This window comes from Phaethon aethereus, assembly GCF_964289735.1.
Source record: "Phaethon aethereus genome assembly, chromosome: 7".
Classification (NCBI taxonomy): Eukaryota; Metazoa; Chordata; class Aves; order Phaethontiformes; family Phaethontidae; genus Phaethon; species Phaethon aethereus.
Window position 1 is genome coordinate 4,110,108 of NC_138583.1, and position 13,933 is coordinate 4,124,040.

At 42.0% G+C, this 13,933-nt stretch overlaps 2 protein-coding genes across 2 annotated transcripts; both read left to right on the forward strand.

Annotated features, from left to right (window-relative positions):
* Positions 1-216: 216 nt before the first annotated feature.
* Positions 217-8,067, forward strand: TFAM (transcription factor A, mitochondrial; the record flags this gene model as incomplete). The annotated part of the gene is made up of 7 exons (XM_082002040.1): positions 217-284; positions 435-562; positions 2,897-2,967; positions 4,266-4,415; positions 5,875-5,970; positions 6,837-6,893; positions 7,849-8,067. 7 exons carry the CDS (start codon positions 217-219, stop codon positions 8,065-8,067), a joined length of 789 nt encoding a protein of 262 aa, XP_081858166.1.
* A 1,245-nt stretch (positions 8,068-9,312) lies between these two features.
* Positions 9,313-11,911, forward strand: DNAJC9 (DnaJ heat shock protein family (Hsp40) member C9; the record flags this gene model as incomplete). The annotated part of the gene is made up of 5 exons (XM_082002109.1): positions 9,313-9,492; positions 9,571-9,711; positions 9,924-10,178; positions 10,925-11,008; positions 11,792-11,911. 5 exons carry the CDS (start codon positions 9,313-9,315, stop codon positions 11,909-11,911), a joined length of 780 nt encoding a protein of 259 aa, XP_081858235.1.
* Positions 11,912-13,933: the final 2,022 nt, after the last annotated feature.

Sequence of the window (13,933 nt, forward strand, 5' to 3'; positions counted from 1 at the left end):
GGCCCCGGGCCCCTGCCGGCGGTGGGTCACCTTGCTCCGGGCCTCTCCCCCGAAGCGGGAGCGGTACCTCTACTCCTCGCCCCGCCCCCTTGCGCGCGTCAAGGCGGGCGGGTAGCCAATCCCCTCGCCTCTCCGCTTCTCCCAGGGGGCCGTGCGGCGGCTGCGCGCTCCCCTCCTCGCCCTCTGCGCGCGCAGGCGTGGCGAGAGGAAGGAGGCATGGCGGCGGCGCTGGCGCTGCTGGGCCGGGCCGCGGCCCTCGTCACCGGCGCGCAGCGGCTCCTCAGGTGCGGGAGGGACGGGAGCGGGAATCCGAGATGGGGGGAGTGCCATTTCTCGGTGGGCTGGGGCGTTCGCTCTCCCTCGCGCCTACGCCGGGCCTCCCGTGAGGCGTTGCGGGCTCCTGTGGCGGTAACGGGTGGTGCCGTTGTGTGTAGGGGCTGCGGCTCGGCGGAAAAGTGCTTCTCCAGGGGAATCAGCTCGGATGAGCGTCCGAAGCGGCCTCTGACGTCCTATTTCCGTTTCGTGAAAGAGCATCGTTCTGCTATGAGGCAAAAAAATCCAGGTACGCGGTCTGAAGGGAACGAGGTGCGAGAGGACTCACGACTGGCTTTGTTCTGCTTTTAGAAATAAGAACTCTTAACGCGTTAAGGGTGCCAGAGCTTTTGTAGTAAGGCTTCCGTAACTTTAGATAAATACGTTGTTTTCCCTGCGGAATATGTGATTTAAAAATAAAACTGGAACGAAGCGTTGCTTTGTGAAACTAAACGTCATAAAGTATGGCCTCAAGTTGCGCCAGGGGAGGTTTAGATTGGATATTAGGAAAAATTTCTTCACTGAGAGAGTGGTCAGGCATTGGAACAGGCTGCCCAGGGAGGTGGTGGAGTCGCTATCTCTGGAAGTGTTCAAAAAACGTGTGGATGTGGCGCTTCAGGACATGGTTTAGGGGACATGGTGGCGCTGGATTAATGGTTGGACTTGATGATCTTGAAGGTCCTTTCCAACCTAGTGATTCTGTGAAGTACATCACCTGATTTCAGGAGACCAAAACCAGCCTATTGTCCGGAGCATACCATTCAGTATTGCTTCAGCTTATAACTGCATGGTCTATTCTAGTTTGAACTAAGAGCAGGGACTCCTTATCGCCCCAAATATTACAGTTCTCTTTAACTGCCACGGTAAGTTAGTTTTAGGAAAGGTAGAAAATACATTTGTACGGGAAAAAGATACTAGTGACTGCCTGCCTTGGGGAAAATTTGACGAAGCTTGTTGCCTGTACAAGTATTAGCTTAGTCTTCCATACTTACCTCAGAAAAAAGTGAACATCTGCATGTAACTTCAAAAATGTTTGAAGAAAAGACTCACCCGGGCAATACATGTTAACCATGATTTGTGTTTTTCAGTTATTTTTAAACCTGTGTGTGTTTGAAGTATGCTATTGTTGATATAACAAGCTGTATATAACTTATGTTTTGAAGCTTAGTAATTTAAAAACTGCATGTGCTGGATTGCTTCAATGTATATGGGAGGAAAATATTTTCTGTGAATATGTTTAATTTACTATCAAAACCATCATTTATAGGCAATGCTGTCACTCCTGTTGTCAGAGCAGCAAAATGGAAAGCTGCACTGATTTTGAAAAGACTGTTGAATGTTAAAATGTTTAAAGTGTGGTCACATTGGGCAAGTCATGAGGTAAATTTACAGAGGGAAAACCATTTGATGGCCTGTTTTGCTTGGTAGTTCAAGAGTTTAACAGTCTGAAAGGTTGAGACACTGAACTTGCAGAGCTTATGTGCCGCAACAGTGTTTTCCACATGCTTCCAAAATTCGAATAATCTGCAAATAGATGCACTGTATCTCATATGCAAATTGAGAATTTTGGACTTTACATTAGAGGTCATCAACAATAACCTGATTTTTTTTTTCCTTCTATTATTGGCAAAGCATCATATTTTCAGAGGTTTTAGGATTGGTGTGCTTGGACTAAAACCTCCCCGTCTGTCTTGTATTTCCAGAATTCTGGAAGTCAGGTTACTGATAAGAACTTAGTTCTACTCTTCCACTGTTGAGACAGCTGAATTTTACATCTGAGGTGGAGAGAGGAAGATCTGGTTTTCCTTGTAGTGTGAGGCAGAGGGAAAGCTATAAAGGATTTTTCAAGAAAATAAAAGCTTATATCCTCTTTCCACCACCCCTGGGTTTTTTATTTGGGTTTTTTGTTGATTTTTCCCCTTCACAAATTCAGGTCTGTCTGAAAATCAAATTACCTTAGGGCAAGGGCTAGAGTCAAAGGCAGTCAGCTGAAAACCAAAGCAGATTCAAGTCACTGTAACTTTGTTTGTGGGAGAAGGAAATTACTTTTTCTTTAACCTTACTTCTGTTTAATGATATTGTAAATAAAGGACTTTAGTTTAATAAAGACCAAGTGTTACGTGCTATATCAGGAGGATAAAGTCACATTATACTCGATTTGAAGAATCTGGCAGACCTTTTTTGCCAAAAGACTGAGAACTGGAAATTTTACTTTTGATTTCTTCCCCGGCTCCCCTCCAAGTTCAGGCGATCTTGCATTGTATAGAAAAGGATCAAACTCAAAAGAAAGAAAAATGAAACTGTTGTGGAGTGGTAATAGCTGTCTGTCTTGAAGTGGTACTTCAGCTTATAACTCTGCGTTTCATTTGAGTTTGAAGCAACAGCAGGGATACTTTACCCCCTGCCCCCAATATTACAGTTCTCTTTAACTGCCACAGAAATTTAGTTAGTTTTATGAAAGGAGGAATATATATTTGTACAGGGAAAAGATACTAGTGACAGTTTTCCTTGGGAAAAATTGAAGAAACTTGCTGAAGATATAATATTGATCTTTATTTTCTTGCTTTCTAATTTTAATGTACAGAAATGACCAATACGGAGCTGGTTAAGAAAATAGCAGGTGTTTGGAAGGAGTTACCAGCATCACAGAAGCAGGTACGTTTGTATTTTTGCCCTGTGTACTTCTGAGTCTTAGTGGCTGTTTTACTTGGTTTGGCATCCTCTGTAGTTGTTTTTTTTTAATTTTGTGTTGTGGGGTTTTTGTTTTTAAACAACAATAAGAAAGCCCTTGCGTACAAAGGCTCAGAAATAAAAACAGTTCTGAAGAGAATTGGGAGTTTTGAAGTACTCGGGGGGAAGATACTTTGATACTTCTGTACATGATCTTGGTTTTAGTATTTTAAATCTGTTGCCAGAGAAACAAATGACAGCTCTTGCTCTATGCGACTCTAGGGCTGGGAACCAATTTCTTTTTGAATGGTAATTGTGTATGCATGTGCATTACATGGATAATAACGTAAGTATTGTAAAGTTCTGCTTTCATATGCACGAGTTGGGTGAAACCTCAGTTAATTTTGATGAAAGAACCAACTTTTTTTTTCTGCTCGTTAGGTAGTAACCAGAGACCTAACTTACAAGTAACTTTAAGTTTCGTCTCATAAACGTACTTTTTGTCATAGGTAATGAAGTTTCTGTAAGAGTGGCAGTTTCAAGGGATAACATAAAACAACTCTATGAATTGTTAATCATTGCTGAATATAAGTGCCATTTATAGCAACTGTTCTTCCTTGATTGCAGTTAGCAGTTAGATCCAGTTAGGAGCTAATTGCAGTTTTCTAGCTAAAGTAGTATCTTTGTTCAATAGAATTCCAGTGCTCTTAAACCCCTTCTGGACTTCTGGCTCTATGTGCCTTAGTATAAAATATGCCTTTTCATTTTGTATGTCTGAAATGGAGAACAGGATGGTGATTTTTCGGGTCTCCCTGGACGCTTGGTAGCCTGGCTCAGCTCTTTGTGGTACCCTGGTACCAAAGCCACAATTTTATGATGCCTCTGTACCTGGTATTGGCTGGGAATGTGGGAGTGTGTTTGGTGACTGATGCACATGTGTGCTGCGATGGGTATACACGCTTTAACAGTAATCATTTCAACCAAGCTTCAGCTTTTCCTTCTTATATGGAAGATTGTTACTGCTTTGAGCTGCATGTGAAGATTTCATCTGGTGTTACCAGATCAACTGAGATAATTCATGGGAAGAGCCCAGGTTTTGAGTCTTGAGTTCTTCTGAATCCATTCTGCTAATGAAACAGATCTGAAATTGGTACTTTATGTTATGTTCCAAGGTAGTCTGTAATTTTTTTTTTATTAGTAGGTTAGAAATGTTAGCTTGTTTCGTGGTCAAGTGCTTCTGACTGAAAGCATCTGTTTAAGGTTGGTGATTGTTCGCATTGTAGGTTTATGAGGAAGCTAGAAAGACAGACTGGCAAAGATACAAAGAGCAGCTGGCTGCATATAAAGCGCAGCTAACTCCAGCCCAGGCTGTGGCTTTGAAAGAAGAAAACAGAAGACGACTGGCAAAAAGAAGATTGTTCAGGGTAAAAAGAGTAAGTATTTTGAAGTTCAAGTTTCTTTTCCCTCAAGGAATCTGAAGTCTATTTGTCTGGTATACAGGGCAGAGATGAGGCATGTTTAGACATATAAAAGCAACTCTCAGAATAATAAAAAACCAAACAAACTAAAAACCAACAAACCACAAACCCAAACCAAAACCCACAGAACCTCACGGATAAAAATAATTACTGGTGTTAGCAGTTATTTTAGTGGCTTTCCTGTGCTTGAAGACCAGGACTAGCGCATGTCTTTGTGCTCACAGGTAGCTTCTCTACGCTTTTTTCTTCCTATTCCTAAAGCTGCCTGAGGAATGATAGGTAATAAAAGACATTTGAGCCAACAGCACTTTCTCTGGTTGGGAAGACATCCAGAAGTAGCTTTTCACAGAGGCCTTGTATCTGTTACTTCAGTGGCCCCTACAGGGTAGTAGCTGCTTTAAATAGTCTTTTTTTTCTTTCCTTTCCTTGGATGGTACCACTTTGCTAGCTGTGTAGCGGCTGACATATTGAATTAGGCCTGCATAGAGGTGCGTCTGCCAGCCTCCTTTATTGACTTAGTCATGCAGGTCATCTTCCCTACTCCCTTTTTTAGCTGGTTTATATACAAACCCTGAGAGACAGAACCATCTATAAAGATATCAGTATGATCATTGGTCTAGTGGCAAAATCGGTTGAAGGGGTTACTTACGGCTTGTGCATTTCTGTGAGATAAACTGCTGGTGTGACATTGCCCTAATTGGCAAAAGTGACATTTGGTTTAGAAGACCCCTACTTAGAGGAAGTTTTTAACCCCAATGATTCTGCCAGTCCTTTTTAGGGTATGGCACTACAAGGAATTTGACTGGCCTACCTAATACCTAAGCAGATGTTAATTTGCAGCACCCAGGCTGCAGTGGGAATGGAACAAGCAGTGTAATTGCATCCATAACTTGCTGTACTTCCCCTCTCGCCATCATCCCTGTAGGCAAAGCATTCTAACAGCAGAAACCTAGTTCTGTTTCTCTGGAAATCTGCTGCTTCTGTTCCACCTTCTCACCACCCACAAAGTTTGGTATCTGCCCTCCTCTCTGCAAGCATACGGTATTTCACACCAGAAACTGAAGCCGTATGAAGATAATAGAAAACCTGCTGTCATGACTTCCTTACCGATTGGAATTTAGTTAAACGGTCTTTGGTTTCCGGAAGACTTAGCTGAAGTAAGAATCAGTTTGAAATGCTTTTTTTTAAACGTCTGTGAAAATTCAAGTTGTTAGCTTTTCTTAATTTAGTTTATCACTAGTCTTAACAAGTGGTGAGAGTATCTTGACGTACAGTCCAGTTTACAGAATAAAACACCAAAAAATGAATTTGGGTCTGATTTTTGTCTAAAATGTGAAGACAAATGGTAAGTTTAGTTTTTGAAAAATGCATGCTTGGTAGATTGAATAACTTTTCTTGTTTTTTTTTTTTTAAGGAATTGACTGTGCTTGGAAAACCTAAAAGACCTCGTAGCGGCTTTAACATTTTTATGTCAGAAAACTTTCAAGAAAGTGAGGGAATTTCACCTGTGGTAAGCCAGGAAAGATTGTTCTTTAGAATAGGTCTATTGTATTCAGAAAATCTGTCTTAGATTCTGTAATTTTCAGAGAAACTGTTCAATAGTTCAGTACCTGGATTTTGCTTTGCTTAGGTTATTGTTATTTAGGCTGTGGTGATCTGGCTATACTGCTGGTGGCATGTCCTATATAAACTACTGTGTGGGTTGGTGGCATGTCCTATATAAACTACTGTGTGGGTATACAGTCTTAAATATTTGTGCTATTTTTTGCACTTCAGTGTTACAGACTTCATCTGTAAGGAGAGAATTCTACTTCTCTTTGTTTTGGTTCAGAAATACATTAGTTTTTCAAATGGTTGTGGTGGTCTGATACTGTTTCCGTAGTAGTGATTGTTGTACCTCCTGTAGCACAGTCGATGTTACGGAACATGCAAGAGTTCCTCAGCAAAGTCACAAGTTCTGCACTGAACTGCACTTTGGGGTGATTTAAGTAAATAATACAAAGTTTCCTGTGAACGTGGTTGATGCTTACGGGGGCTTGGCCTAAGTTATGGCTTGGTTTAAATGAGACCAGTATGCACGGTGAGATGTAGTCCTGTTGCTGTAAATCAGCTCAACTGTTCTGTTTTCCTGCAGGCTAAGTAACTTAAACTTTTTCATGCTTATATTGTCTGTAAGTGTGGCTCATATAATGCCCAGCAGCTTGTTGAACTGTGTCATTTACCTGCGTTCAGAGGGTGGGTATTAAGCCTGTGTGACTGTGCTTTTTTACATTGGTTTAGACTTGGCTTTCACTAGCGGGTCATTCATCTAGAACCCTCTGTGGTCAGTCTCCTGTTAAAATAATCCTAATGTATTGCCTATTCTATATCCTTTAGGCAAAGCTGAAGCAATTATTTGATGTGTGGCAAAAACTGTCCAGTTCTCAAAAGCAGGTATGTCAGTGGATTTTGATGAGGCCCTGATCTAATTGGAAAATGGCAAACTTGAGTCAAAATTAACAAATTTGTACAAAGTCTCGAACTTGGTGGCTCAAAATGTAATACTGAGGAAAATACTCTGAGATCTTATTTAGAGATTGCCATTACTTTTATTCCAGTAGTGACCATTTCTTTCACAGTGTTGATGAAATGTGAGCAAGATGGAAGTTCTGTATGCCTGAAAAGGGGTGCTGAGTGGCATCTAGGGAGGAAGGTAGAAAAATTTTCAAAAGTTTGATTTTTTTCTAACAATATATAATAATTTAAAATGCCAGCATAGTAATTTGCTGCTCGTGGAAAGACTTTTGTTGGGTAAAAACAACAGAAATCTATAAGTGATGTGCACACAGTAATTTATTAACTTTGGTTGTCTTGGGGATGCTTTTCTGCCAGCTTTCTTAGTGTATGGAAATACGAACCTGCAGAGGGGTATATGAAAATTGGAGGGGTGCTACATTGAAATCTAATCTAAACCTCCAGTTTTTCAAGTATTCTGTACGTTACTGTCCTCCTTCCTGAATGCCCTTCTTGCAGGTTGTTTTGAAGGTGTACTTAGGACATGCAGTAGCTTCATGTTTTTTTCTGTAGAAAAAGAATTTGAAATAGTTCTGCCAAAATACCTATTCCTGTTCCTTGCATAAGCCAGCTCTGTCAAGCTAGAACTCAAATAAAAAGCCGTGGCTGTTAGTAGTTGAACGTCCTCTGCAGGAATGGCCATCTGTTGACATAGCCATAATTGAATGCTAAGGTTTTGTATTTTTATGCAAGTTTGATGCTTTTTGAATCTTTTGGAGGCAAAAGTGAACACCTGAGATGTGCACTGGGCTTGTAGTAAGTCACACTTGTATCAAAGGGGAGGATGGGACGTGGCAGTTACCCTGAGAAAGCCCCTCCCGTAATTTTCTTCCAGCCGTACCTGCAGCTTGCTGAAGATGATAAGGTTCGATATGAAAATGAAATGAAGTCATGGGAAGCAAAAATGCTTGAACTTGGGCGTGAAGACCTAATACGTTCCAGTAAGCAAAGGCCAAAAAAGAAGACTGCTGAAACTGCAGAGCAAGCTGAAACAGCCAAAGCTTCTTTGGGTGAAAACAAGGCAAAATTACAGTTGAAAAAATCAGAAGAATAAAATGGTAAAGTATTTTATATTTAATGCCCTCTGGTTGTCATGTCTTTATCCTGCTGTGTTAATGCAGCAGTCAGTGTTAGCACTGAAATTTGGAAAACCCATAAAGGGCCCATTGGAGAAGTAGAAAAGGTGATCAGGTAAGAGAGGATTCGGTGTCTCTCGGAACTGAAATAATCACTGTGGGTGTAGCCTGAATTGTGCAACAATAACTGGTTAATCAAGCTGTGAATAGTGATACTCACTGACATCAGCAGAGGTCTCCAATAATGATAGATAACAGCTAGCTTTTGTAAGGTATTTTTTATGAAAGCAAGAATATTCTGCAATGTTACCATCTAAATTCTGTAAATAAGAGCTGAAATCTCAGTTAATGCTGCTGTGTTTTATTCCCTCCATGCTACTGGTAGTGAAAAGAAACGTTCTACATTTCAACAAAAGGCAGAAGAATTGTAAAATGCCAACTTTTATTTTATGCATCTGTCTTTTTGTACCTATCAGTCTGTGTACACCACTTATGTTGCATTTAATTAAAGACCACATGAGTTTTGTATCAACATTATCTTCACTGGGCTTTTATTCTGTGGTTTTGTTTGGATACATGCAAACACTTTTGCCTTCCTGTTGTCACATCTGGGACAGCCAGGGAGGAAAAGAAAACATGTGAACTGTTGGAACTTTGGGTTTTGATGTAATAAATATGGGTATTTTGAAGAGCCGCTTGGGTTTTTTTGTTGTTCCCCACCCCCACCCCCACCCCCCCCCGGGATGTGGGTGTCTTAAAGTCTCACGGGAATTTTGGAGCATCTGTATTTTTAGAAGGCAGAATCGACCTTATCAGTGGATTTCACCCAGCCTGCAAGAACCGCATGACCCACAGTGGGAAGTGGAAAGCCAGGTAGGTGTCCCCTGCCTGTTTTTTGTTCTCTTTTGAATTTACTGGTGGTAACTGTACAGGAGCTTTCCTTTGCACACCCCCTACCGCGTGCCCAAGCCGGAGGGGAGGCAGGTTCCCAGCGTCTTCCCCGCCCCCGCGTGTGGGTGGGCCGGGGGAAGCGGGGCCGCGTCCAGCCGCGCTGCGGGCCTGAGCCCTGCCCTGCCCCCTCACCTCCCTTCCGCCCGGGCACGTTACGGAAGTTAGCGCCGCGCATGCGCGCTCCGCCCAACTCTCGCGAGAGGCGGGCGGGGCGCGGCAGCGCGTGGCGCTCTTGTGGCGGCGGGCGGGGGCGGCGCCGCGGCGTTGGCGGGATGGGGCTGCTGGAGCAGTGCGAGGCCGCCTTCGGCTCCCCCGACCTCTACCGCGTCCTGGGCGTCCGCCGGGAGGCCTCGCCCGAGGAGATCCGCCGCGGCTACCACCGCGCCTCGCTCCGCGTCCACCCCGACCGCGCCGAGCCCCACGCCAAGGAGGAGGCGACGCGGCGGTTCCAGGTGAGCGCGGGCGGGCGGGAGAGCGGCGGTGGTGGCCCCTGGCTGACTGACCGCCCGCCCGCCCTCGTGTCCCAACAGATCCTGGGCAAGGCGTACGCCGTCCTAAGCGACGCGGAGCAGCGAGCCCTGTACGACGAACAGGGCACGGTGGACGAGGAGGGCGAGGCGCTGAGGGGCGAGCGGGACTGGCGGGAGTACTGGCGGCTGCTCTTCAAGAAGGTGAGGTCGGGCCGGGGATCCGGCGGTGGGATCCCGCAGGGCTCACCTCAGCGGGAACGCAAACCCTCCGGGAAGGGAAAACCCGCTACTTCAGAGTTGTAGCCCTGCCTCCCGTAGGAGCTTTGTGTAAAACACTGGGGTTTTCAATGCTGTCTCGTAAATCCTTCTGGTGAGAAAATCCTGTAACTCAACACGTCACCTCTTTCCTTCAGATCACCGTAAAAGATATTGAAGACTTCGAAAAGAGCTATAAGGATTCAGAAGAAGAGCTGGCTGATATTAAAGCAGCGTACGTGGATTTTGAGGGGGACATGGACAGAATAATGGAGTCTGTGTTGTGCGTGGACTATACAGATGAACAAAGAATACGGAAAATCATAGAAAAAGCCATCAACTCCGGAGAAGTCCCATCCTTCAAAGGTTTTGTTAAAGAGTCTAAGCAGAAAATGATGGCAAGAAAAAGGCGGGTAGGTTATATTAATCAGGGACCAAAAGGAAGCATTATTTATGATAAGCTTTTAATCCCCCTTGGTGGAAATAAATGAAGCTGTTCTCGAGACAAGTGTTTGCTGGGTTACAGATCTTGCGCAGTGTCTTAGACTTTCGTGTTTGGTCACCTGGGTTCTCCACCCCCACCCCCCCAAACTGTTTTGAAAGTCTTTTGAGTTGTAATAGGTTGTTGCCTATTATTTCTTTCTTTTATTTCATTATTATAGACTATGGCTTATTACAGTTTAGCATGTCCCTGCATTTATTTACAAAGCTATGAGTTGCTGGATTTAAGAAGCGTACGTGGTGAAAATATATTATCCTTGCCTCTGGGCAAGTGTGAAATAAATTCTGGAGTAAATGGACCTCTTCTCCAACCTGGGTTTTTTTGGACGCTTTATAGAATACAGTATATGCCCATCACAGTAACCTTTTTCCAAGTTAAAGAAAATGTAATAGCTGCTGAGGAAAAAAAAAGTGTGGCTGGGGGAAACGGGGATGGGGATAGACATCGCATTCAGCATTGTGAAACAGCAAAAAAACTGTCCAGCTCTACTAAACTGTGGAACCAGGATGGGCCTTCTTTGATTGATTTCTCATCTGTTGCCAAACTTGGAAACAGTTCATGTTTCCTTGCAGCTCAAAAAAGGTGTTTGGTAACTACTGTGAGACTTTGTCAAATAATGTCCAAAATACTTTTAAAAAAACTAGTTTGCTATTTTAGGCAGAAAAAGAAGCTAGAGAGGCTGAAATGACTAAAGACGAACTGGGCCTTGGTGGAGAAGATGACTTGAAAGCGCTGATTCAAGTAAGCCTTTTTGTATCAGTTGAAGATAATTATCTTACTGGGTTATAACTGAATTTTCCCAGAGCATCGTTGTGTTTTGGATCCTTGCAGCTCTTCTGAGTTCCTGAGGTTAAAACCTGACCTTAATGTTAACTATCTATGTACTTTAATTGTTGGGAGTATGGTATGGATTTTATTACCTGCACCCTTTTTTTAAAATTAACAATCTTATTCCAATATCCTTATTGCATACACAATCAAAATACTATTTTTTTTTTAATTTAGTATTTTTCGTATTTTTTTAAAATACTAACTGCCTAAGTTTTAGGCAGTTAGACAGGGAGTGCTAATGATTCTTTCTTTCTGAGGGATCCCATGAGGCTGTAGAAGTTGATTGAGGAAGGAAACATACTGCTTCTGTTTTTTGTAACATTTTCTGCTCCTTCTTTGTTATCATCCAGTGGGCTTCCTTAGAATGTTCATGCTTAATAGTTCCTCAAATTGTAATAGACTTTTGGGTTTAAACTAGAAATTGTTTTGCTTTTCCTAGCCTTATGTCACGAATTTTTATAGCCCCTCTACCTCTGTCTTGATACTTCAGAAAGTTAGATACAGACCCTAGAGTACACATGTAGGCTTCTACCTGACGGTACTATAGATTCTGTAGCTTGTATTCCCTGTTTAATATATTCCAAGATTTTATATAGCTGTCTAACTTCAATAGAATAATTGGTATTGGGAAGTAGTAAAAATTTTATGTGTGTTTTATTTTATTTTATTCTATTTTATTTTTCTCTCCCCCAGAGCAGAAATAAAGATCGAAAAAAGGAAATGGATGACTTTTTGGCCCAACTAGAAGCAAAATATGGGAATAATGCTAAAAAAGGAGGAAAGAAGACTGCAGCCAAGAAAGGAAAGAAATAAAGAACTGTGTAGGCTGAAATATCAGGTATCATCTTGTATGGGAACATGTGGATTTGGGAGAATTTCAGAGTTTTTCTGGGCTACTGTTTCAGAGCGTGTGTGCATCAACTTGCTGTGATGGGCAGGTATGATACAGAACACATCATGAACAAGAAAGACAAAGCATTCTGGTGCTACTGTTCAAAATCATTTGGGTGCTCTTCAGTTAAGATCAAACAGGTCGTTGACTAAAAGTTTTGTTATAGTAAGGAAGTGGTGTGATGTTTGGGATGGCGGTGTGTTTATTAAACTTGCCTTGAAGCACCTTCCTGCCAAACAGCTAATGGATATTGGTACAGCTGATGGTAAAACAATGTAATCCCACACCTTTGAGAATCTTCAATGCCAATTCCTGTGGTTTCCGAGCTGGAAACCTTATCTTTTTGCTATTCACACATTTCTTTTGTAACAAACCTTCTGCTGTTTTTAAAGGTCTTTGCATGTCAGCTCAACAGGTGTTTTTCAGGTATTCCAGTGGTTTTACAAAGATACTTTGGAAAATGGCAGATTTAATAAAGGAAATGTTTTTGCAGAATTCTGTGCTATGTTGCTTCCCCAGCCCTTTCCACATTTTCTAAATAGCTGTTCAAAACAAACTGATAACGTTGAGTCCTCCGAGTGATTCAAGTCAAGCAAGTACTACATACTTCTACAGCAGGTGAAAACATGGCTATGTTGTTAACTGTGGCATCAGTGCTGGTGAGGCTACATTAGATGAGAGTCGCCTGGTGGTTGGTCTTTGATTGCCTGTGGCAGATGCCTTAGAAAAAATATGAGGCTGCAGCATGTGTGTGACGATGCAGAAATTCTTTAACACGCTGAGGTGAGATAACAAACTTAAAAATCCACAGAACAGAGTCGGTTCTGTGTATTTCTAGGGTTTGTGATGTCCCATGACAAGGAGAGCCAAAGCTTAGAAATGTATTGCATGTTATTTCAACAGCATCACATAAAGTCTGCTGTAGGATGGTACTGATTAGCTACTTTTATTTGTCAAGGCTTCTGTTATTTCAGAAGTGAATGACTTCTGTAAGGTGTGCAAATACTTTGAAGGTTTTTGCTTCAGCTGTTTTTAAACCACTTGATGTAGTGTGCAGGGGTATGCATTTGAAGGGTAACTAGTTTTCAACTTACTATAGCTCAAAGCAATGAGGCTGGCTTTATTTTGTGGATCATTTTTCAAAGGCTTATGAGCCGTAAGATGAATGCTTCACTTTGAGTTGAAGGTCCTCATTGCTTCAGTGATAGCATTCAGGAATTGACTATTTAATAGAGCTTCCTGGGGGGAAGCTAGAGGTAGAATGGTAACTCTGTTCCCTTTTACTTGGCCGCTTTCAAAAATTATCCGGATTCTGAGAGAGAACAGCGTTATCATCAAGTTGCTTAATGCATGACTCGAACGCTACTTTTACTATACAAAATAGGTATCTTAATATCTCAGGAGAAGTCTCTGGTGTCAACCATGTGTACAAAAAACTAAAATTAACTTATGATGAGACTGCTTTCACTTTTTTAACACATTGACTAGGCTACAAAGTTCTACAATATGTTACTCAAAGTCTATTCAAGTTTATTTGTATATTTTTGTAACTCGTATGCATGAGGGCTACAGAACACTAACTTGGTCCCTGAGGAATGGCACTGACATATAACGGGATGCTTATCTCCAGTTAGCTTGAGATAACAGCTGAGACTACTGGAATATTGTACAGTGTGTCATTTAGTTAAGAGAAATTGTATTTTGAAACGGTTTAGTGAACGGAGGCCTCTCTTTAGCATCAACTTACCTCCATGCAAACTTAAGACATTTAGATTGAGATCAAAGGTTTGTTTTTTTCCCCTCCTCTAGAAATGCAAAGGAAAGTTAACCTATTTACATTTGCACAGTTCTGCTTTGCTTTCTTTTCCCTTCTTTTTGATTATAGCATGCTTGGAATAACTGGGGTCAAGAACTTCAATATTGATTAAAAATTATTAGCTGTT